This window comes from Microcebus murinus, chromosome 2 (genome assembly GCF_040939455.1).
Source record: "Microcebus murinus isolate Inina chromosome 2, M.murinus_Inina_mat1.0, whole genome shotgun sequence".
NCBI lineage: Eukaryota > Metazoa > Chordata > Mammalia > Primates > Cheirogaleidae > Microcebus > Microcebus murinus.
This window is the reverse complement of record NC_134105.1, coordinates 16,575,001-16,597,020: the sequence shown is the minus strand read 5'-3', so window position 1 is coordinate 16,597,020 and position 22,020 is coordinate 16,575,001. Positions and strand designations below refer to the sequence as shown.

Here is a 22,020-nt window from a genome sequence, read left to right as displayed (position 1 = left end):
GACTTGAACTCCTGGGCTAAAAGCAATCCTCCTGCCTCAGCCTTCGGAGTAGCTGGGACTATAGGCATGCGCCACCATGCCCAGCTAATTTTTTATATATTTTTAGTTGGCCAATTAATTTCTATTTTTAGTAGAGATGGGGGGGTCTCACTCTTGCTCAGGCTGGTCTTGAACACCTGAGCTCAAACGATCCACCCACTTCAGCTTCTCAGAGTGCTAGGATTAAAGGCGTGAGCCACCCGCCAGGCTTGCTCTACTCTTAAATGCAAAATGACTTGTCTGTAGATAGTCAAACATTAAAAACACAAACCCTATTCTCCGATTGGGGGTTGCTGGGTAAAAAACAAACAAACAAACAAAAAACACAAACACTGGCTGGGCGGGGTGGCTCAGGCCTGTAATCCTAGCACTCTGGGAGGCTGAGGCAGGAGGATCCCTTGAGCTCAGGAGTTCAAGAGCAGCCTGAGCAAGAGCGAGACCCCATCTCTACTATAAATAGAAAGAAATTAATTGGCCAACTAATATATATAGAAAAAATTTGGCCGGGCATGGTGGCGCATGCCTGTAGTCCCAGCTACTTGGGACGCTGAGGTAGGATTGCTTGAGTCCCCAGGAATCTGAGGCTGCTGTGAGCTAGGCTGATGCCATGGCACTCACTCTAGCCTGGGCATCAAAGCGAGACTGTATCAAAAAAAACAAAACAAAAAAAACCCAAACACTGACAGAGGGCAATCTTTCGCCTTTGTTTACTTGCTGGAGTGTGTCAGGCTCCCTTGGCCTCACGGTATGCACAGGTACTGTTTGCTCTGCCTGAAATCCTCTTCCTTTTGCTTTTGCCTGGTGGACTTGCCCCACTGTATTACATGTTTCAGTTACATCTTGCACGTTCCCTTCATAGCACTTATCATAATAATGATTAAAATAAAGATGGTAAAACCTTAATTTCACCACCTTTTATTTTCCCTGCCCAACTCTCACCTCACCACAGAGCTAAAAACACATGGGGACTATGTCTTTTTTTTGAGACAGTCTCACTTTCTTGCCCAGGCTAGAGTGAGTGCCCTGGCATCAGCCTGGCTCACAGCAACCTCAATCTCCTGGGCTCAGTGATCCTACTGCCTCAGCTTCCCAAGTAGCTGGGACTACAGGCATGCGCCACCATGCCTAGCTAATTTTTTGTATATATATTTTTAGTTGGTCAATTAATTTCTATTTTTGGTAGAGACAGGGTCTCGCTCAGGCTGGTTTCAAACTCCTGACCTCAAGCAATCCGCCCACCTAGGCTTCCCAGAGTGCTAGGATTACAGGTGTGAGCCACCATGCCCGGCCAGGGGAAACATGTTTCCTATAGTATTAAGGCAAGTAAGTAAAAGTCAGTGGCAAACATTTTTAAATTTAGAAATTTATTCTGTTTAATCCACAAGCTTTATATAGCTTTAGTTTAAAAAAAAAAAAAAAACAAAACAAAAACAGTGAAACCAAGACACTATTTCAAAGTCTGGGCCCTTCCAGCCTTCCAAATACAAGAGCTCTGAAAGTTGTATATACCAATTGGAAGAACAAGACAAAAATATGAATGGAGCCATGACATTGCATAAAACAAATTTTATGTAACTGAAGGATCCTTCCTGGGACTAGTTAATTGCCTTTACAAAAGAAAGAAAAAACAAAAAACAAAAACAGAACAGAATAGAATGTAACTCCAGTGTTCCAAATCAACTTGTTATACATCAATATAAACCCACAGTGTCCTGGCAAACAACATGCTTTCATTTTGTCTCATCCTAGAACTTGAATCCTGATTCTTTTCAGCAGAGACTCCACAGGCAACAGGAAAGATTGTGGCATTAAAATATTAATTTATGCTTTTGTGGTAGTTCAAAACAGTGGTCTTATTTCTGGGCAAGCTTACAAACCATACAAGGTTGAAAGCATAACTTAAATGGGTTCTAAGACTCAAAGGAGAAAAAGTAAAGAAAAAGAAAAAAAGGAAAAAAAAACCCTCTGGGAATAGCCAGGGGCATTTAAAGGAACCATAAGAATGCCAACAATATTTAAACCCCCTTTTTTAAAAAGGGAATTTTTTTTGGCTTAAAATATTTCACTCCAAATGAATTTATGTCAGCTGTCAATGAAAGAATGTCACTAATACACTGTGGACACCTTTTGCAATGTAAATCCATGCCCTTTTTTTTTTACATGGTGAACTTCAACCTAGCAATTATTACAACAAATGTTATAGTCTAAAGCTCAAACACATTTTAGCAATTTTGAAATTGAATTGCGTACAAACCAAATAAAATTTACATCATAACAAACATTTCCACCTAAGACTGTGGGGACACTTGAGCCTTCCGCATTGATCTCAGGGCCTTTTCGCGCAGGTGCTTTTCTAAGTCATCAAGGTTATCTTCAGCTTCACTTTCAGTCTCCTAAAAACCAGAACAGTTGTATCATTAAGTCTTGAGACACTAGTGGGAGATATTGAATAAAGAGCAGAATCAAATTGTGGTGATGGCTACACAATTCTGAATATACTGAAACCCACCAAATTACACTTTTTGTGGGTGTTTTATCTCAGAGAACTCTTTTTTTAAAGGGACACGGTCTCACTCTCTGTCACCCAGGCTGGAGTACAGTGGCACAATCATAGCTCACTGTAACCCCAAACTCCTGGGGCTCAAGCAATCCTCCCCATCTTGGCCTCCCAGAGCACTGGGATTACAAGCATCAGCCACCTCACCTGGCCGCAGAGTTATGCTTTTTTAAAAAAAACAACAGTAAGCTTTTTAGCAGCCATTTGTGTTCTTATTCTTGGCCCTGGCAAATCACTGTTCTTGGCCTGTCGAAACAGGGCAGAACAGGGCTAACCAGTGAGTAGCCAATTGTTAGAAAAATGATTGTTACTTCTCAAAATCCAGTGATTATGCTATCTGTATATACACTGGAAGACAGCTATATAAAGAGTCCGTAAATACCTTCTTAGGCTCTGGCGCTGCCTCGGGTTCTTCTGGTGCTGATGTGGTTGTGGCAGCAGCAACAGCTGCAGGGGTCACAGTAGCTGCGGCAGCCGCAGCCATAGCCTTTTCCTTCTTGTGTTTTTTGTGCTTCTTGTGCTTCTTATCCTTTTTGTGTTTCTTGTCCTTCTTTTTCTTCTTTTTCTTTCCACCTCCTTCTTGATCTGAATTCTAAAAATCCAGAAAAATGACAGCAATATAATCAATCTGATTAAAATTCTGTCCAACTTAACATTTTATTTCCTCAAGGGAATATCCTAATGGACAAATCTCAAGATTTCGAATGCTTCAGAGGGTCGGGGGGAGGAAAAGGCCCAAGGTCAATCACCACCAAGAAAAATATTCCTACAGATGGGAACCACACTGAAAGCAAAGAAATTTTTCACACATTCTAAAAACAGCAAAGGGCCTTGAAGGTCATTGATTCTTACAATTTTCCCAAATAACTTCACATTAAGCCAGGTCTCCCAACTACAAACAAGATGGGGAGTCAGGTACCCAGGAATGGACTAAGTCAGGGACTACCTCCAGATGAGCTGAATTCCAGCTTTTGAATTCATTAACTATTTGACCTCAGACAAATTGGTTTAACTTTTCCAGAGCCCCTTTAACATAAAATGGGTTTAATAATCCCCAGCTGATAAAGCTCTTGTGAAGATTACATGTAAATCACTTTTAACACTTGCCTAACATGTGGCAGGCTTTTAATAAATGGCACCAGCTGTTAGTCTAAACACATGCCTGTATGAATGCCATGTCTCCTGTCATCATCTGAGCTCTCCTATCTTTAGAGTGGGGGTGATTTGTTCCTCTTCACTGAATATATACCACATTTATGCAAAAGGCAGGCTCTGCTATAAGTGAATCTGATCTATAATTTTTGAATTTCACATTTCTAAGCAACTACTTAAAATTTCTAACAATCCTTTGTTAGCCTGCACAACAATTCAGTCAACCACATTAAGATGACATCTAACCACTGATTTTATATAATACAGAAATCTGTCCAAGATATCAGACTTATGTCTTACAAAGGGGAAAAAATAGTTTAAACTCCAATATTTAATACCCCAATGATATTTTCTTTGCTTTAAAGTGACCGTATGCAAACTTTTAAAGGATGTTCAAAACAAGGCAGACACATACTCTCGCCGGTGATGGGCTTGGTGCTGGGCTTTTAGCCTTTTTGACTGGTACAGCTGGTGACCAGTTGGTAGAGGGTGACTGAGATTGGACAGGGGATGGAGGTGCTGGGGGCTTTTTAGCTGCAGGCTCAGGAGATCCAGAGACAGATCGGGAGGATGAGACTCTCCTTACAGACTGTGGGCTTGGTGACGCAGCCCTAGACAAAAGAAAAAAATGAATATTTAGCATCGAAGACAGACATCTCTTCATAAGATAAAATAACCAACCACATTATGCAACCAGGTCAAAAATTCTATAGCACTTAGTTTGCTGGTTGATTCTACTAATGTGTATTAAATTCACCCCACCTAAGTCTCTTAGAGGGTAGCTAAAGCTCCATAATCCCCTATCACTTCTGTTATTGATGTTTCCTGTATGAAATTAATACTGCCAGTTTCTTACATTACACACACAAGAATTGTTCTATGTATCCCTTGAATTTTCAAAGCACAGCCCTGAAAATACCTGATACTACTAAGAACCAAATAAAAGCCTACATGTAATTTATGTCATAAGGAACTACCCTGAAAATGGAACAGGATTTGTGAATAGGACCTATAAAGTTTAAAAACGTGTATTCACAACTTATTCCTTTCTGTAATTTCTCAGTAAAAGGAAAAAAAAAGAACAGCATCCAAATACAAAGAGCTATGCAAGTAAGTATTCCTAACCAAAAAGCATAAAATATTTTTACTTTTTTGTCTTTTTAGGTTCCGGAGTCCTGGAGACTCTCCTAATGGGCCTAGTACTTGGAGATGGGGACTGCCTTCTTTGGGGTGATGACGATGCTCCTCTTCGAACTGGTGGAGGACTTGAGGAGGTCTGAGGAGCTCGAGGCCGTGGTGAGGGCGAATGCCGTTTGTTTGGTTGTGGTGACCGGGCCTCCCGGGTGGAGCGGCTAGGGGAAGATCCTTTCCTATGCTTTGATGATAATGAAGGCGATCGTCTCTTGGTGACTGGGGAGCTTCTTTGTTTGGGAGGTGGAGAGTGGGAGACCCGACGCTTTGGTGGTGGAGATGGTGATGCCCTTCGTTTAGGAGGGGGAGGGGGAGAAGCTGTTCTTCTCTTTGGAGGTGGAGAAGGAGAGTATCTCCTCTGTATTGGAGGAGAGTATCTTCTTGGAGAAGGTGTACGCCGACGTGGGGGAGGAGAGGGAGTCCTGGAAAAACACACATTATTAAGCTGAAAGGCCCAACAGAGTAAGGAAATAGTTTGCAAAGAAGAGTAACCAGTAGTCATGGCTATACTGTAGTTACCACAAGGCAAAGGGAGTATATTTATAAGTAGACATATTTTTATTCTCATATAATGTAAAATGATCACTTAGTAAACTGTTTATCTTAGATGACTACAAAATAAGACATTCTGATTAATGGAGGAATTTGCAATTTTCACAAAATTTAAATTAGTCAAGTCATTTGAAATAATCTATATGAAATCAATTTACTGTTTTTTTCTTTTTTGAAAGGAGAACCTTATATTGCTTTGAGGAAACTGTGAACAGCAGTTATCATTATATAATAACTAGGTAACTACATTAGCAGGACTCTATTGACCATGGTCAACTTACTCAGGAAGTCTGTGCTTTAAAGAGCTCTCCTATGTGGTGTCCTCTCTGAACTGGCGTTTGGACTCTGTATTAATAATTAGAGTTCACTGCACAAGCTTTAAAGATAACTCCACCTCCCTCAAAGAAACTGTTCCATTTTCTGTCTCAAAAGACCACTCTTCAATGGAAGTCTACTGCTGAGCAGCACACATCTCCATGAAAGCCCAATCTGGTCTTCCTCTTAATGCTTAATTCCTATACAATCCTAACTTACTCCTTAGGAATTAGACTTGATCATAAAACTCAGGCTAATTGCACTCTAACCTACTCTGTTAAAAAAAAAAAAAAAAAAAAACTCAGGCTAAAATGTCTAATTTGTTCTTGGATCTTTCAGACTTTGAGTTCAAAATAAATTCCTGCCCAGAACCACCTGTGTAATAGGCCATTTTTGGAGTAACGTGGTAGAGTACAGTTTCATCATTGCACTTGGGCAATTATTTAGTTAACTCTGAACCTCCATTTCTTCACCTGTAAAATGAGAATACTACCACCTACCAAGCAAGGTCACCTTGAGGACTAGCGTTAAAGAATATAAAATACCTAGCACTTTGTCCAGCACGTAACAGGCATTAAAGAGTGGTAGCCAGCCATCATACTGCTTGGCAACGTTATCTGAGTAATGCCATTAAAACACTGCCCCCCCCCCCCGATTTTTATTTTAAAATTCAAACTATAAAATTACCCTCAGTACTAACTTAGAATCAACTAAAATACCAATACCACCCCCAGTCTTCTACTAATAAACATTGGTTTTCTTAGATTCCATGATTTTAGATGTCTTCAGCTCTCACAAATCGGTGACTGTTCCTCAGTTTTGTCTTTCATGACTGACATTTTTGAAAGAGTACTGGTCAGCAGTTAGTTTGTAAAGTTAGTTTGGCAAGCATACTACAGAGGTATACGGGAAGTACATGATGCTACATGTGCATTATTGGGGATGCTAACCTTGATTACTTAATCAAAGGAGGTATTGCCGAGATTCCCTAATGTGAAGTTACTTCTCTTTGTAATCTCTAACTAGAGTCACACCATCTTTTAATATAGTTAACACCATTATTGCATACTATAAAATCCACCCATTTCAAGTATACAATTTAATGGTTTTAGTATATTCATAACTATATGAGTATAGTATATTCACATAGCTATACAACCACTGCCACCCTCCATTCCCACCCTACTCTAGGCACCACACATCTACTTTCAATCTCTATAAATTTGTGTGTTCTGGACTTTTAATATAAATGAAATCATATGTGGTCTTTTATGACTGGTCAAACAATGCTACTCTAATAAGATATAATAATCATGAAGATTCAAAGTTGTTCCCATTAGCTCCAACTAGCATATTTGACAAAGTACCTTCTTCGTGGTGGTGGTGTAGGAGACCTGCGCCTTCGAGGTGGAGGAGCAGGGGAAGGTGAACGTCGCCTTCTAGTGGGCGGTGGGGAAGGACTTCTCCTCCGTCTACCACTAAACCAAAGAAGAATTAGAGTTACTTCTGAGTCAATGACACTTATAATTTAAGTGACCGGAAAGACAGTTTCAAGAAGAGCAGTATTTTTCAAACTACAGGTCTCAAGACCTATTCATTTTGAATCTGGATGGGAGCCAACATTTTAAAAAAGTAATATAATCAAAGTGTTTTATTTGTAAATATTGTTTTGAGAAATTTTTGTTTCAGTACATATAAGCATATACTATGGTTTATGACATAAACATTCCTAACATGACACAGGGTGAAAACAGTTCGAAAACACTACCTGAGATCACTGCTTTTTAACTGTGATGCAAATCAGAATCACCTGGGAAGCTTATCTGAGATATAAATCCACCAGATATATATGTCCACCAGGTCTGGGCTAAGGTCCAGCCAGGTGTTTTTGAAAGATTCTACAGGTGATTCTGATTGTTAAGAATCAAATATGTAGAGCCTCTAATACAAACATTTAAAATGTCAATAGTCCAGTGGCTTAACATTAACCCAAATCTGGTGTCACTGCTCCAAGCTTTTAATTTTTTGATGTATCTCCACTATTCAAAAGTTGCATACTATTACCAAAATACACTATATCTCAAGAAAAATGATCAAAGTTGTTTGAGCACTACTTGGAATAATGCAGTTAAAATGTATATGAGAACTATATAAACCTTAATTCTGCACCCCGTAAACATTTAATCAACACAAAAAGCACACCTGAAAAATATTATGTCAACTGGACTAATAGCAGCCTCACAACAGAAATACTAAAATATAACCAAACTGGTTTGCCACCTTTGGCTAAACTTACATATGCAAAATAGTCAAATAATCGGTTCTTAATTTCTTGCCTAGGGCAGGATTGATGCATCCTGGAATTATTTTCCAAAGTTTACTAGGTCTTGGTTCCCCTTTGAAAGTAAGAAAAGCTTGTTAACTGAATAGACAAAATCCTGAAATTCACTACTAAATTTAATTTTCAATTTGTTTGCTTATGCTTTGTGGGTAACTAAGACTTCACTTTGAACACTTTACATATAAAATGGTTGAAACCAGGCTATTACTTCCCCTCCAAAGACAGGACACTGAAGCACAGTTCCAAATAATTCTTCCTCCAGCTCTAAATCCTAGACACCTGATGGCAATTTCTAACGGCATCAAACTTGAAGCTACTAGTACAACTTAAAATACTTTTTTAATGAGGAGAAACAAAATCAAACCATGGAGCAGGGCAATAAACATTAGTGTTAATTTCACTGCTCTGAGAAAAGAGATCTCTTTCCAGAATAGAAAGTAGTTCAATAAGGGGAAGGTGGGGGTAAGTCAATCAAAGAGAAGAAACTGTATCAATAACCTAATGCTGTAAAGCACTTAATATTTAGCTGCTGTGCTAGCATCACAGAAGCCAGAGGTGATTACAGCTGAGAAAGGAGTACTTTAGCACACAAACTTATCTTTTTTAGGTTTATTTTTTTATTGTCAGTTTCCTCCACTTCTTTGTTCCATTACAAACACTACTCATTGGTCCCAAAGGGCCTTTTCCAAGAAAACACTCATTTATTAATGAAATTACCTGAAACAACACAGCCTCAAAAACTGAGGTATAAAGAGTACAGTGGGATAGTTTCTGCAAGGATACTTAGAAATGTAGTGGCAGTTAAGGCCTTCAAAAGTAGAAAGCTGGTTAAGACAAGAATAGTTTAATGTCAAGAGTATGGGTCTAAGACCTGACTTTGTCACTTTGCGACCCAATGAAACTCTACCCCCCCTGGGCCTGTTACGGTTTTGTGGTCACGTAGATAACTAATGATCAAAAAGTTTCAATGAAGACATGTAACCCAACTTTCTACTACTGGAAAGACAGAACAGGACCAAAGCCTTATATGTACTTTTATTTTACAAGTTTCTCCCTAGTTTTTCTTGCTTTCTCTAAAGTTACCACAAATGCAAAGTTCTTCCCCATTAATATCTAAGGAGCCATTATCCTATTTCTTGGAAAGTATCCAGATACTGTTAAAACTGTGCCCCTTAATTCAAGTAAGCTGGCACAAATTATCACCAAAGAGCAGTAACCAGATAATAAAAATCTAAGTTCAAATGAGGCTCTAAAATGAACATCTCATGTACAAATATACCTATCATTAATTTGATGTGTAAAGAAAAAAAAAATCAAACCAAAACAATTTAGAAACTTCACAGCCACTGTTTATCTAAGAATAGGACATGGTCAACTAAACAGGAAATTAAGTCACCAAAACTTTTGACATGTAACCCTAATTTACATAGTGTCTAACCAACCTTTTAGTCACTGGCGATTGCCATCGCTTTCCCATCTGCATCCTGAGAGCAGTGGAGAAAAACAAATGTCAAGAATTCCATTCACTAAATTATTTACTTTGATGGAGTTAAATACTACTAACAGGGATATTTTTAAGTGTTCAAACACGTTCAGGAGTTAATGCAATGATTTAATTGTTTGGTTTATTCTTCTAGTTATGTACACATGACATGGCAGTTCACAATTTACCCAGTTATCATTAAATAATTTATAACCACTAAGCCAAACAAAACAAAACCCCACACAGATATACAAAAAAACAACCAAGATCTGGGGCAGGGGGTTGGGGAAAAGAAAAAAAAAAAAACAACAACCAAAACAAAACTTCCCTAAAAACCAAAATAAATCTAATAATCCCATAGCCCATCCTTTATGAAGTTTCATCACAACTACAGAACATCAGTGAAGATCACTGAAGAAAAGACATTACCGAGGGGAAGCCTCTTTTTGGCGCTTTCGTGGTGATGGAGAGGCACTCCGGGAAGGGGAATGTCTCCGCCGCCTGCCTACCTCACCATTCTTCACGTGGGATCTCTTGGGTCGTTCATCTTCTGATGATGAGGAGGAACCAGAGTCTATAATTACACAATAAAGAAAAAATTATATTACATTGGTGCTTGAGTCTGTCCAAGTTTTCTGAATATAAGTGGATGTAGTGTTCACTATATGTACACAAGCATGTAGGCTGGCCATCAGTTCTGAACAGAGTCAATATCAGTATGTTCAATGTACCATGGAAATCAAGGGGAAAAAAAAGAAAAAAAATTATTTAAATAAAAAAAAAATGTTCAATGACTTCAAAGCCAAGCATAAATAAATATTCATTATACAAATCATTTCCACAGTATGATCCAACCAAAATGATAGAAGTCTAATGATTTTCCAAATAACTAAGTAAAGCTTAAAAAACATTGCAAGCAATTACTTGATTCTTACTCCTCTAAACTTTTAATGCTCTTGTGGGATGGTTTGTTTTCCATTTCACAAACATAAACCAAGGATAGTGCCCAGGCTCAGTCACAGATAACCAAACAAGCTACAGAGCAACTGGTTTAAAAATCGGATCTCTGTGCACACGGTCTTTAATCCAACAACTCCAATTATTATTTTATAGATATATTTGCATAAGTACACAAGAAAACTAGAAATAACCTACATGTCCGCCAAATAGGTGACTGGCTAAATGTTGCAACTAGCAATAATATGGGGTAGATTTACAAGAACAGGGAAAGATATTCTAGATATGCTATTAAGTTAAGGGAGGTAACAAAATCTAGCTTGGGCTTCTGTGGGTTTTTATTTTTGACCCCTTTTAATCACAGATGCTGTTATATGCACAGAAAATTTCTGAATAAAAGCTGGGGGGGGCTACAATGGGGCTGTTGGGAAAAAATTATACTTCACCAACTTTATACCCCTGTTATCTGTTTTATTATTGTACTTTAAGGATCTATTACTTTTATAACAATTTAATAGAAAATTAAGTTTTAAGAAAGGACTTAAACCCTGCCCCAACAGATTTCTTTGTAGGCACAAATATATTATTCCTCTTAAGTATACTCGTTATACACTGATGAATATTTGCATCTTAAGTATTTTTTTTTAATTTAGGAAATACAGGTAGAAAAAAAACATCATCAGTGTCCATACCAGATGAAGACTGCTGGTTCTGTCGTCTGTATTGGCGTCTCTGCTGCACAGAATCTGCTGCAGCCATTTTGCCACCTTTATCTTCTTCTGAAAGATGGATGCATTTAGAAAGTGTTTCTTTAGTCATACATATAGAAAATTTGACAGTTGAATAGGAAAATAGCCTTTCAACCTTCATCTGGTTGGATCAAGCAATATAACTACAATTTTTTTTACAAAGTTTATAATGCCAATCTAAATGTTGACTTAGACTATATTCATCAAATATAATCAAAATAAACTTATTTAGGCACTTATTACAGGTCAGGCTGGGTGGCGAGCATTTTATAAGTATTACTTCAATTAACTGTCAAAAACCTATATTATCCCTATTTCAGAGATAAAAGAAATAAGGCCCAGATAGATTAAATAACTAAAACAAACCAAAAGCAGTTAAAAGTGGAGCTGGGGATTCCAACCAGGTTTGTCTAACTTGAGTGTCTTAGTTCTTACTTGCTAAGCCATATCCTATATAATTAATCTTTAAGCAGCAGGGATGATGAAATGTGTAAAAAATCAAAATCACCTTACAAAACAAAACAAAACCAAAACTTACCTGATTCAGATAACTCTACTTTTCTAGGCTTCGGTGCTGGTGAAGGGGACTCTCTTTTCTCAGTACCTTTATGTTTTGTCACTAAAAGAGAATCAAGGGGAAAAAAAGCCAAACACACATATATAAATAAAAGTGGTACACAATAAGATGCCTTCTTAATAGTAAAAGAATTTACTAAAAATTTAAAAGTTCCTAGAAGACCCTGTTGTCATTAAGTGAAATAGATTCAAGAATTTTTAAATGTTTGGTAAAAAGCCTCAAAAAGTTCTACAATGATTTCCAAATCTTGAGATTCACCCAAGAAAATCAACAATTAAGATAAACTGGGTGCTGATACTAAGTAGAACAACATTTTTGCTATGTTAAACAAAACAAAACCAAAAAACCAGGCAGCTCAGTAAACCTATGCATGCTACTTGAGCTCTATTACCTAAAACACATACAAACCCTCAACTTTGGAGACTTCAACATAAAAGCTTTCAAGCCACTACTATAGGTGGGTTAAAAAAAGCAATCAAGATGATAAATGATTAAGAAATAAGATATGATACTTTCAGAGAAAAAGATATTTGGTCTGTAAAAAAAGAATGACTGGCCACCCAAGAGCTAAAGGCACTTTATGTAGAACACAATCTTCACAGTTGCATGAGGGATTTAAACTACCTGTGAAAGAGAAGCAGATCATCACATGATAAAAGCTGGTAAACACTAAGACTGAAAGATTCTTTCCAAGCATTAAAAAAGAAAAAAAGACAGCTCTAAACCTAAGGTTATAGTTTAAGAGCGGTTATGATTATCTAATTTATCTTTTACCAATTGTATAGAAAATTATTATGGCAACTACCTTTTGTAAGCTTGCTGTACTATGTGTACTGTGAAGCACTGTTGCTAGTATCACACCTTCTGCTCCCCCTCAGCCCACTTCTCAAGAGGAAAAATCTGAGGCTTAAAAGAAGTTAACTTTACCAGAGGTCACAAAGATGATTTAAGTGAGCTAAGATCCAAAACGAAGACTCTCTTCAGGGCGTGGGCTTTGATTCAAAACAACTACTATCTCTGCTTATCTACTCATTGCTGCAACTAAAATCACAAGTATATACAACAGACATAATCGTTACTCTTACCATGGATTAACCTGAAACGACATTTCACAATATCCATCTAAGAAAGAAACTATAGACAATTTGACCCCCTCATGATCCTCATACCTGTTTTGTGTGATTAAAGCAATTACTATGGGGTGGTTGACCCAGAACGTAGACACATCTAACAGACACTCATATTCAGAATTCTGTAATAGCTTATTCCATAGGGCAGTTACTTACAGAACTACTGATTTAACACAGCAATCTCATCTTTACTAAAGTAGTCAAAGTGGAGAATTTATACTTTTTCAATGACCAGAATTTTATTAATGATTCTACTGAGTAAGCCATTTGGAAAAACTATTAGATTGGGTAAAGAATGGTTATCACCTAACTAGTTACTATGAAACTCGTTGGAAATGAGAAAAGCAAAGTATATTTAAAGCTCGTATTTTAAAAAATTCAAAGAAATGAAATAAAAATACTTAAAAATTTTTAACTATCTCAGGCACTTTTTCCAGCCCATTTTCTCCATTTTTAAGTGTCAGTTAATCCTCAATTCCTGCAAATATATTAAAGGCATTCAATTATCTATAAAACCACATATCCAAGTTATCACCTTGGAGAACTGAGTTTTAAAACTTGTTTTGAAAGCTAGTTGTTGGGATGTCAGAATACATTTTCCCCTAAGAAACACTAAAAATGTGGTTATGCTTCCAAGATAATTGGCAAACGCCTACTTAGTAAATAATACAACTGAACTGTAACATTATCTACATTTCTTTCCAATGGAAATACACATTTGGAATTGTGTCCTAATTCAATCTCTCATTTAATGACCTAGATGAAAGTCTTTATTAATACATTTATACCAACAGAAAAGTATCCATTTACTCCTTATTCTATTTTAATAAAACTGAATCACAGCATTATTAACATTACAAATAACGGTAATAATGTTTCAGATTTGTTTGTCTACATGAGATTTTATACTGTTTACTTTGTTATGTCAATGTTAAGTATGCAAGGGGCAAAATCATTCTAGCATTAAGTCAGAAATCTAAGGCAACTCTAAGACCAGAATTTAAAAATTACTGCAACATTCCTGTTAATTATTAATCTCCCAGACTTGCCCAAAAGATCACTTGTAAAGATAAAGTCACTCTGTGATCAGAAATAGCAAACTAACCATTAAGTGTCTACAGAGCACAATTTACATGACCAAGCTAATCTAAATAAATCAAAATTGCCACCACTATAGGTATATATACATTAACATAGTCCACTGAATGTGCCACTGATTTCAAAGCAGTATTTTACGTATTACTGAGATATGCCAATTTAGCCATGACATGCCAATGATTACAAAATGTTTTCCCTAAGATCTCTTCAAATAATTCACCCTTAAGTTCCCCAGAACTCTTTGCCTGTCTCCCTCCTGCTTCATTTGCCCACTATCAATAGCAAAGCCCTAAAGCCCTGATCATCGGTAACTACATGAAACACAAAAATCTACTACATTTCAGTGATACTGCTCTTATTAGCTGTAGAAACTGCAAAGAAGGAATTTCTAAAATCGTACTACCAGGTACAGAAACTAAAGAATTTCACCCTGTCCTCCATTTCCCTCCTTTGGCAATCAAAGAGGAATCTGGGGGTAGGAAAGTTAGGAAAAGTATCATTTAACTAGAAAGCAATAAGAACTCTTAAAATCCTATTCCTGGTTGATCTTGACCAAGTCACTTAACCTAAAAATCTATGTCTTGATAACAATTGCTACGGTCTTTTCTATCCCTGAAATTTCATCACAGAGGACTGGGATCATTTAATATAAAAGGTTATTTCCAAGTAGCTCAAGTCAATTATTCAGCTTCAGCAGACACAAGGCAGCCTCTGACTATACTGCCCAGAGTGTCTCTCTTTGGTTGGGATCTGTCTGGACATGGAAGCCCTGTCCCTAAACCCATAAGAATACAACTAGTCTTCCATCACAACTTATTTCTCTCCTATGTACATATCCACTGTGTTTTATTTACAAAAAGCATATCCCAAAACACAAGGGGTTAGCACCTGTGTAGACTCTTTTAAAAAAGGTAACTAATAATTCTTCTAGACTTATTTAGACCTGCTGTTCTGGTACTTTTGTAACTCTTTGGCTATATGATGTAAATAGAGAAATAACTGGATGCGTTTTTGCAAAGTATCTGGTAGGAATATTTATAATAGTATTTTTTCCCTACAAAGCTTTCTAGCTCCAAAATATTCAGAAGCACCATCTTCAAAGGAAAATACAAAATAGGTCAGAACAACGAGCATTAGATTTGGACATGGTGACTGAAAATCTCCCAATTTTGAACAAAGAGTAATTAATATGGTGCATGAGGTTCCGAAAATAGTGATCTGAGGCCCTCTCCCATACTTAAGTCTGAACGGACAATTAAAAGGTTTCTCTGTTCTCATTCTGCTGCCCGTCTAGGTCTAAATGACTACATCTTATTTTTTTATGTATCGCCAAATTAATGTTAAAATTCAAAACTAATCTAAACATTACTTTTTAGAAGTTACTATTATCTACTGGTCCTCCTTGTACTCTGACAGCTTACCTATATCTCACTATAACAGACCCCCCCCCAAATAAAGTAAAATTTGCCTTTCTGGACATCACCACATTGCAGCGTGGGTTGTGTGGGGAGACAAAGTAGCAGGGTGGCTGATTAGAAATCCGGGTCTCATTAAGCTCATTAAAATATACGGTGAAAATTTTGCCCATCCCCATTTATTTCTAACCAGAAAATTTTCTTTTTTTCAGAGACAGGGTCTCACAATATGTTGCCTAGGCTGGCCCTAACTAGGCTCAAGTGATTCTCTCAGCTCAGCCTCCCAACTAGGTGGGCCTACAGGCCCACATTACCACATCCAGCTCTAACCTGAAACTTTCAATGTACTCAGAACAACCCCAGCATGTTTGCTCTTTAAAATCCAGTTGCTACAGTAGCTTTTAAGGTCATCTCCCTCCCCTACTACTTACCTTTCAGGCTGTATATCACTTCAGCCCTAAGCACCAAAGGCCCGATTCAAATGGATCCTACAGTTTTCTCCATGTGTATTTAATGCTAAAAGGACAAACCCCAATAGACCACAACCTTCACTCAGACTAGCACAGCATTCTACTTGCCTGGCAGGATCACAGATCATAAATTCCTCAGAAATCAATCTGCAGAATAAAGCAAGGACAATACTCAGAAGAACCCTGCCTAGAGCCTAAATTAAAAAAACAAATCAGCTTTTAAGAGGACACCATGTCCTTCCCTTGGGAGCACAATGTGGCCAAGAAAGAATTAAAGCAGAATATGAAGTCCTCAAATAAGATATCACACCAAAAAATCTTCAGGGGAAAAAAGTTAACTGGTCTCATAGTAATAAAATGATCCTTTATCATGACAACACAAACTTTGATACGTTACCCCAGCTCAAACAGCCCACAGCTGACAATGTATTTATCTACCTGCTCAATGCCAGAAGGCACTGCTAAAAACAAAGTGACTTTACATGTAAACTCGATTTCATACTTGGAGAGTAGGAAGGGGGAGACAACTGACAATATTGCTCTTTGTAGCCAAAAAAGAAAGAACATATATTTTCATGTGTTTGATTTTTACCTTTACCTGAAGTTCTCCCTGGAGACACAGAAACACGACTTTTTCTGGTACGATTTGATTGCTGGGGTGTCGGGGAATGCCGAGTTTTTGGTGGTGGAGATGCAGGAGGTGATGGCCTGTGCCTTCGCCTTGGAGGACTTGCTGAAGGAGATAACCTACGAGTTTTTCGAGGGGGGCTGGATGTCCTCTTGGGAGGCTTCTTTGGCGGTGACCGGGAACGAGATGAAGAGGATGATGAGCTACTCCCAGACAAAGATGCTGATGAACGCCTTCTTCTGTGGAATAAAGTATTCATATTCACTAATTGCATACTTACAATAAAGAAATGACCTTACAGGTATGAACAGTTTACATGAAAATACAGCTATTTTAATCCAACTTTTGAGTTTATGTAGCTAAGCACATAAATGAGTCCAAAAAAATGGAAAACAAAACCATAACCTAGTACAGGAAACAGCTAATTGTAAGACTAACTATAAATAACTTAAATCTGAAAAATGTTTCTGTTTGTCTCTCCAGTTAAAAACTTGTCAGGTTGAATGCTATAATACAATGACCAACCCGTCTCCTTTTTCCTTTAGCATGATATTGGTGATTTGGAGTTTGCATACAAAATTTGGGTGACATAATATTGTTCATTTAATAACACAATGTCAAGAAATCTTCAGGTTGCATTTTTTTAAAAAGCTGTGCGAGATTAGGGATTCATTTAGCTACATAAACTTAGAAGCAGGGGCCTCTCGAATTCTGCGGCAAAATGTGTGGTAAGTTCTGTTGCAATTATGTGTACCTGCAGAATTCACCTTTGGCGGAAGAATTCCTGAGAACCTGAAAAAAAGAAACCCTACCTTAAGTGTGAAATAAAAACTGGCTGAAAGGGAATCTTACACAATCTTCAAAATATTTTGACTGCTAAATGGCTTAGTAAGCACAACTAAAACATGCTGTTTGCAAAACTCCAATATAAGAAATAGCTGTTTCCACTAATTTTGTACTACAAAGCATCAGCATTACTTTTCTCCTAAGGAGGAATAATCAATTTTAGAAAAGTGTGATGCTGAGTTGACTAACCTTTTACCTCATTCCTCTCCTAACAGTAGTAACATCAATTCTATAATTTCTAATAGTGGTAGTAGTAAGCAGCTCAATATACCCTGACAACTCCTCCCCAAAGGAAAACAGTATTTCTTTTTTTTTTTAAAGTATGGGGACTCTAAAAACCTGACTGCAGAAACAAAATAACTTTATGGAGTTTATCTGATGTTTCCCTTTAATTTATTTCTAAGTTGATTCAGTTCCCTGAAAAAACCTTAAAAGACTCAAACACAGAAAATTCTGTCCAAAGTATAACTGGAAGCTTGATTATCATAGTTTCTTTTAAATACAAGCAAAGTATATCGTCAATAAAGCACAAAGACTCTGTTATCAGACCTCGACTTTGGACAGATTTAGTCACAATATTTTTGTTAAAAACCATATATCCAAGAGGTAACTATTTTACCTTATGCTCACTTTAGAATGATTTAAAGAACAGAACACTGGTACTAGCAGGGTTAGATTTATGCTAATTTCTTAAAAAATAACTAGACACCAAACTGCTAATATCTATGGAATGAGATTATAAGAAATTTTCAATTCATGTTACTTATGTTAGAATTATAAGCCATCCCTTCTTGGCATTTTGGCTGAGATCAAGTGTATAATTGTTTATAAGCCTTATTACTTCTATAAAGAGAAAAGACCCCATTAAGAAAAATAAAGTATAAGAGCAAATGAATTATTTTAATACTGGTAAAAGTAGCTCAATGGCCCTGTAGTCAGCTATTTTTCAGAAGCCAGTTAAAAGTTAAAAGCCAAAGGGAAAGTGGCCAATTCCCTTACTTGATAGGATTTCTTCCTGAGGTCTGAAAGGGTAAGTTAACACAAAGTATCAATAAAATGGTGAATTTCTTATTCTTTATTTTCCAACACTGGACTAGACATTTTTCATAGCACAAACAACAGCATTACACTTCAAATGAAATAGGATATTTAGAAGACATTATCTAGTATCATCTATTTAAGTTCTTTCTTCCAGGGGGACATTAAAGATTATTCTAGAATTATCCCCAAACAAACATGACTCCAGTGTCAAACACTTGACGCTTCCACATTTTAAAAAAAAGAAAAATCTCACCGTCTTACTGGAGATCTACTCCTTCTGTGCCTTGGTGGAGGCGGCATTCGTCTTGGTGGAGTTCTTCTTCGAGGAGATGGGCGCCTTCTTGGGCTTGGGCGCCTTCTAGGTGAGTATGACCTGCCATAACAAACAGAATTTGGAAAATCGTGATCTTTGAAATTCATTAATTTGTTTTTAAAATGTGGCCACTGAAAAAACTAAATCAAGAAGTTCCTCACTCCTGGTTTATTCAGGTCCTTTTCAGAGATTTTTATGGTACACAGAAAAAGTATTGTCGAATTCTATGTAAATCCAAACAAAACATTTGTAAACTAAACATTTTTCTACTGCTTTGAAATTATTTACATAATTCTACCTAGGCAAGTTCCACATAAAATCTAAGGTCTATGCTGATCCTAAAGTTACAACCCACCTTGACCGAGATCTATGGCGCCGTCTAGGTCGAGTATGAGAAGGAGAGCGAGATCTTGTCCGGGATCTTGATTTGGAACGTGACCGAGATCTTGGTCGAGTCTTCTCCTTTTCCTTTTCTTTTTTGGAATTTTTCTCTGGAGAAGGTTCTTTAGGCTCTGGTATAGGTTCAGGCTTGGGAACTTTCAGGATGTCACTGTGGAAACAAAAGCTCATTTTTTCCCCCTCTTCTACTCATACTTCCAAGTCAGTCTTAACACAATGATGTAACACAATATTTTCTCTTTAAAGAGCTCTCAAAATCCATGAAGACTTCTCTCTAGCTCCAAAAAATACGTATGTAACAGTGAAATCCAGTAAGCCACTAACAATTCTAACCACTTACATTTTATTTTATTTATTTTTTTATTTTAGCGTATTATGGGGGTATAAGTGTTAAGGTTATGTATAATTTTTTAAAAGTGCAAAGTCATCCATAATGTACTGAGAAAAAAGCAAGTTGCAATATATAAAATACCTGAAACAGCACAACCAACAGATAGTTGGGGCATTTTCCTTAAACATACTCTCCCTATACAATTTCAATTTCTTTTCAACAATTTTGTAATTTAAAACATTTAAAAGAAAAATGACTATGTTTTTAACTCAGAGATGCCATTATTTGCAGACACTATTAAGTCTCAAATTTTGACTATGTATAAATGAACTATCATGCACTTGCCTAGTAGAAGTGGCCTCTTGTACTGAAGGTTCTTTTACTTTTATTGAAGGTTCTGGGAGCTCTGGAGTTTTTTCCTTCTTTTCTGGAGCAGGGGAAGGACTCCGGCTCTTGGTTCTGTGACGGGGAGATCGAGAATGACTGCGCTTTCTCTCTCTCCTGACAGGGGAAGATCGTCTTCTAGGGGAAGGAGATCTGGATTTGCGTCTAGGATGAAAGCAATTTTTTTCAGGTTTTTGAATAACGTGGATTGGGGGAGAGGATTAAAGGGAGAATTTGAGACTTAATCTTAGTTATACTACTGTTGTTTATATGAGACATTTCTCTATGAAAATAAGATATCCTAGCTCATGTACTTGATAGAAGGGGCCAAGGGAAAAACAGAAAAGCAAACAAATGAAAGATAACATTCTCAAGTGTATCAATTATAAGGGAAGAAAGCACTAACTTGGGACTCTAGGCTTAGGTTCTTAATCATTCCCAGAGATCATTCAAAGACCAATTTTTCTGAGGAAAAGAGGGTGCTTAAAAGTAAAGTGATATTCCCTGACAATAAACCAAAGCAAGCAAAATACAACATTTAAATGCAGACAGATCACACCAGAGTTCATCAGAAAGAGCCCAAATGTGCCAGAAAAGTGACTAGTGTGATTAAAGGAATATGTTCTTCAGAATAAAAGAAAAATATATCAAACTTGCATAAGACAACTTTTTTGGAAAAGAAGCCCCTTTTCCTTTTTAATAGTAGCTTCCCTAACTCTAAGTTTGTTTTTCTTTTTTCCCCCTTTTTCTTTTTTTGAGACAGTCTTACTCTGTTGCCTAGGCTAGAGTGCCATGGCGTCAGCCTAGCTCACAGTAACCTCAAACTCCTGGGCTCAAGTGATCCTCCTGCCTCAACCTCCTGAGTAGCTGGGACTACAAATGCGCATGACCACACCTGGCTAATTTTTTCTATTTTAAATAAAGATGTGGTCTCAACTCTTGCTCAGGCTGGTCTCAAACTCCTGACCTCAAGTGATCCTCCCACCTCGGCCTTCCAGAGTGCTAGGATTACAGGCATAGGCCACTGCAACAGGCTAAGGTTTTTTCTTATTCATAGTGAAGGAAAATAGCAGACCTAGTTCATCAATAGTCAAGTAGTTACCACTATGATTTGTACTTAACTCTAGAAGTACTGCTTCCATGAGAAGTATGTTTTACTACCAAATATATAAATGAATGAGACAAAGATATTACCACTTCCCTTTAGTAATTCCAACAGACATATATGTATGAAACAGAACCTAAAAATGAAAAGCCTAAGGGAATTCTCACCTTTTACCAAAAATATAGCAGAAATTGAGATGTGGATTTAAGAATGTGAACCTAACAACAGTTTCATCAGAAGTTAGAAGAAATAAATGATCTGAAGTGTGGGTTCAATATGACCATCTAAGAAAAGCAGAACAGGGAATTAGGTAAGTATAACATGAATGGCTAATAAGCACAGCTTTTGAGTACAGATTAAAAAAAAAAAAAAGGAAATGGAAAGAAAAAATAGAGTCAGTTTATTTTTAAAAACTCAATTAGTTGTTATATTTAAACTAAAGCAATCCAGAAGAAGTCTAGATTTTGATTTAGGAATTAAGAGTTGAGTGTTCGCTTCAGCAACACATATGCTAAAATTAGAATGATACAGAGATTAGCATTTAATTTTAAAAAAAGGAATTAAAAGTGGGATAACTCACCAAGATTTTAGAGACAACTATAGTCAAATGATCTGCCTCAAATAAAGGTGAAAGATTTCTTTAGTCCAGAGGCAAGCCATAGCTCACTATGTAAACTATTTGATGGAAATTCCCTGAATCATGCCACTAGATTCCTTTTTAATTGTGGAAGTTTCTACACACAGAATTCCTTAAGATCTAAAATACCAGTAAAACATCAGCTATACAACTACTGAATAATACCTTCTTGGGCTCCGAGATCTCTCCCTTTTTTCTCTGCTGCTTTCTTTTTCTTCCTTATCCCTCTTATCTTTGTCTTCATCTTGCTTTTTCATAGATGCCAATTTTTCTTGTTCAATCTGCAAAGCACACATAGTTGAACATTTGA

At 37.0% G+C, this 22,020-nt stretch overlaps 1 protein-coding gene across 24 annotated transcripts in view; it reads right to left on the bottom strand.

Annotated features, from left to right (window-relative positions):
• Nucleotides 1-1,386: 1,386 nt before the first annotated feature.
• The window catches only part of SRRM1 (serine and arginine repetitive matrix 1), a 26,643-nt gene continuing 6,009 nt past the window's right edge, over nucleotides 1,387-22,020 (bottom strand). For 2 of the 24 annotated variants that reach the window (XM_012750681.3, XM_012750689.3), the window contains 14 exons: nucleotides 21,876-21,991; nucleotides 19,930-20,133; nucleotides 19,210-19,404; nucleotides 18,795-18,914; nucleotides 16,619-16,893; nucleotides 11,875-11,955; nucleotides 11,280-11,366; nucleotides 10,060-10,204; nucleotides 9,590-9,631; nucleotides 7,174-7,284; nucleotides 4,897-5,361; nucleotides 4,164-4,359; nucleotides 2,979-3,188; nucleotides 1,387-2,432 (listed from right to left, as the gene is read on the bottom strand). In XM_012750681.3, coding sequence (XP_012606135.1) covers nucleotides 2,328-2,432; nucleotides 2,979-3,188; nucleotides 4,164-4,359; nucleotides 4,897-5,361; nucleotides 7,174-7,284; nucleotides 9,590-9,631; nucleotides 10,060-10,204; nucleotides 11,280-11,366; nucleotides 11,875-11,955; nucleotides 16,619-16,893; nucleotides 18,795-18,914; nucleotides 19,210-19,404; nucleotides 19,930-20,133; nucleotides 21,876-21,991 — 2,352 coding nt within the window. In that variant the 3' untranslated portion in view covers nucleotides 1,387-2,327. The remainder of the gene's footprint in view (nucleotides 2,433-2,978; nucleotides 3,189-4,163; nucleotides 4,360-4,896; nucleotides 5,362-7,173; nucleotides 7,285-9,589; nucleotides 9,632-10,059; nucleotides 10,205-11,279; nucleotides 11,367-11,874; nucleotides 11,956-16,618; nucleotides 16,894-18,794; nucleotides 18,915-19,209; nucleotides 19,405-19,929; nucleotides 20,134-21,875; nucleotides 21,992-22,020) is intronic. The other 22 variants (XM_075995139.1, XM_075995179.1, XM_012750682.3 and 19 more) reach the window with 14 other exon arrangements.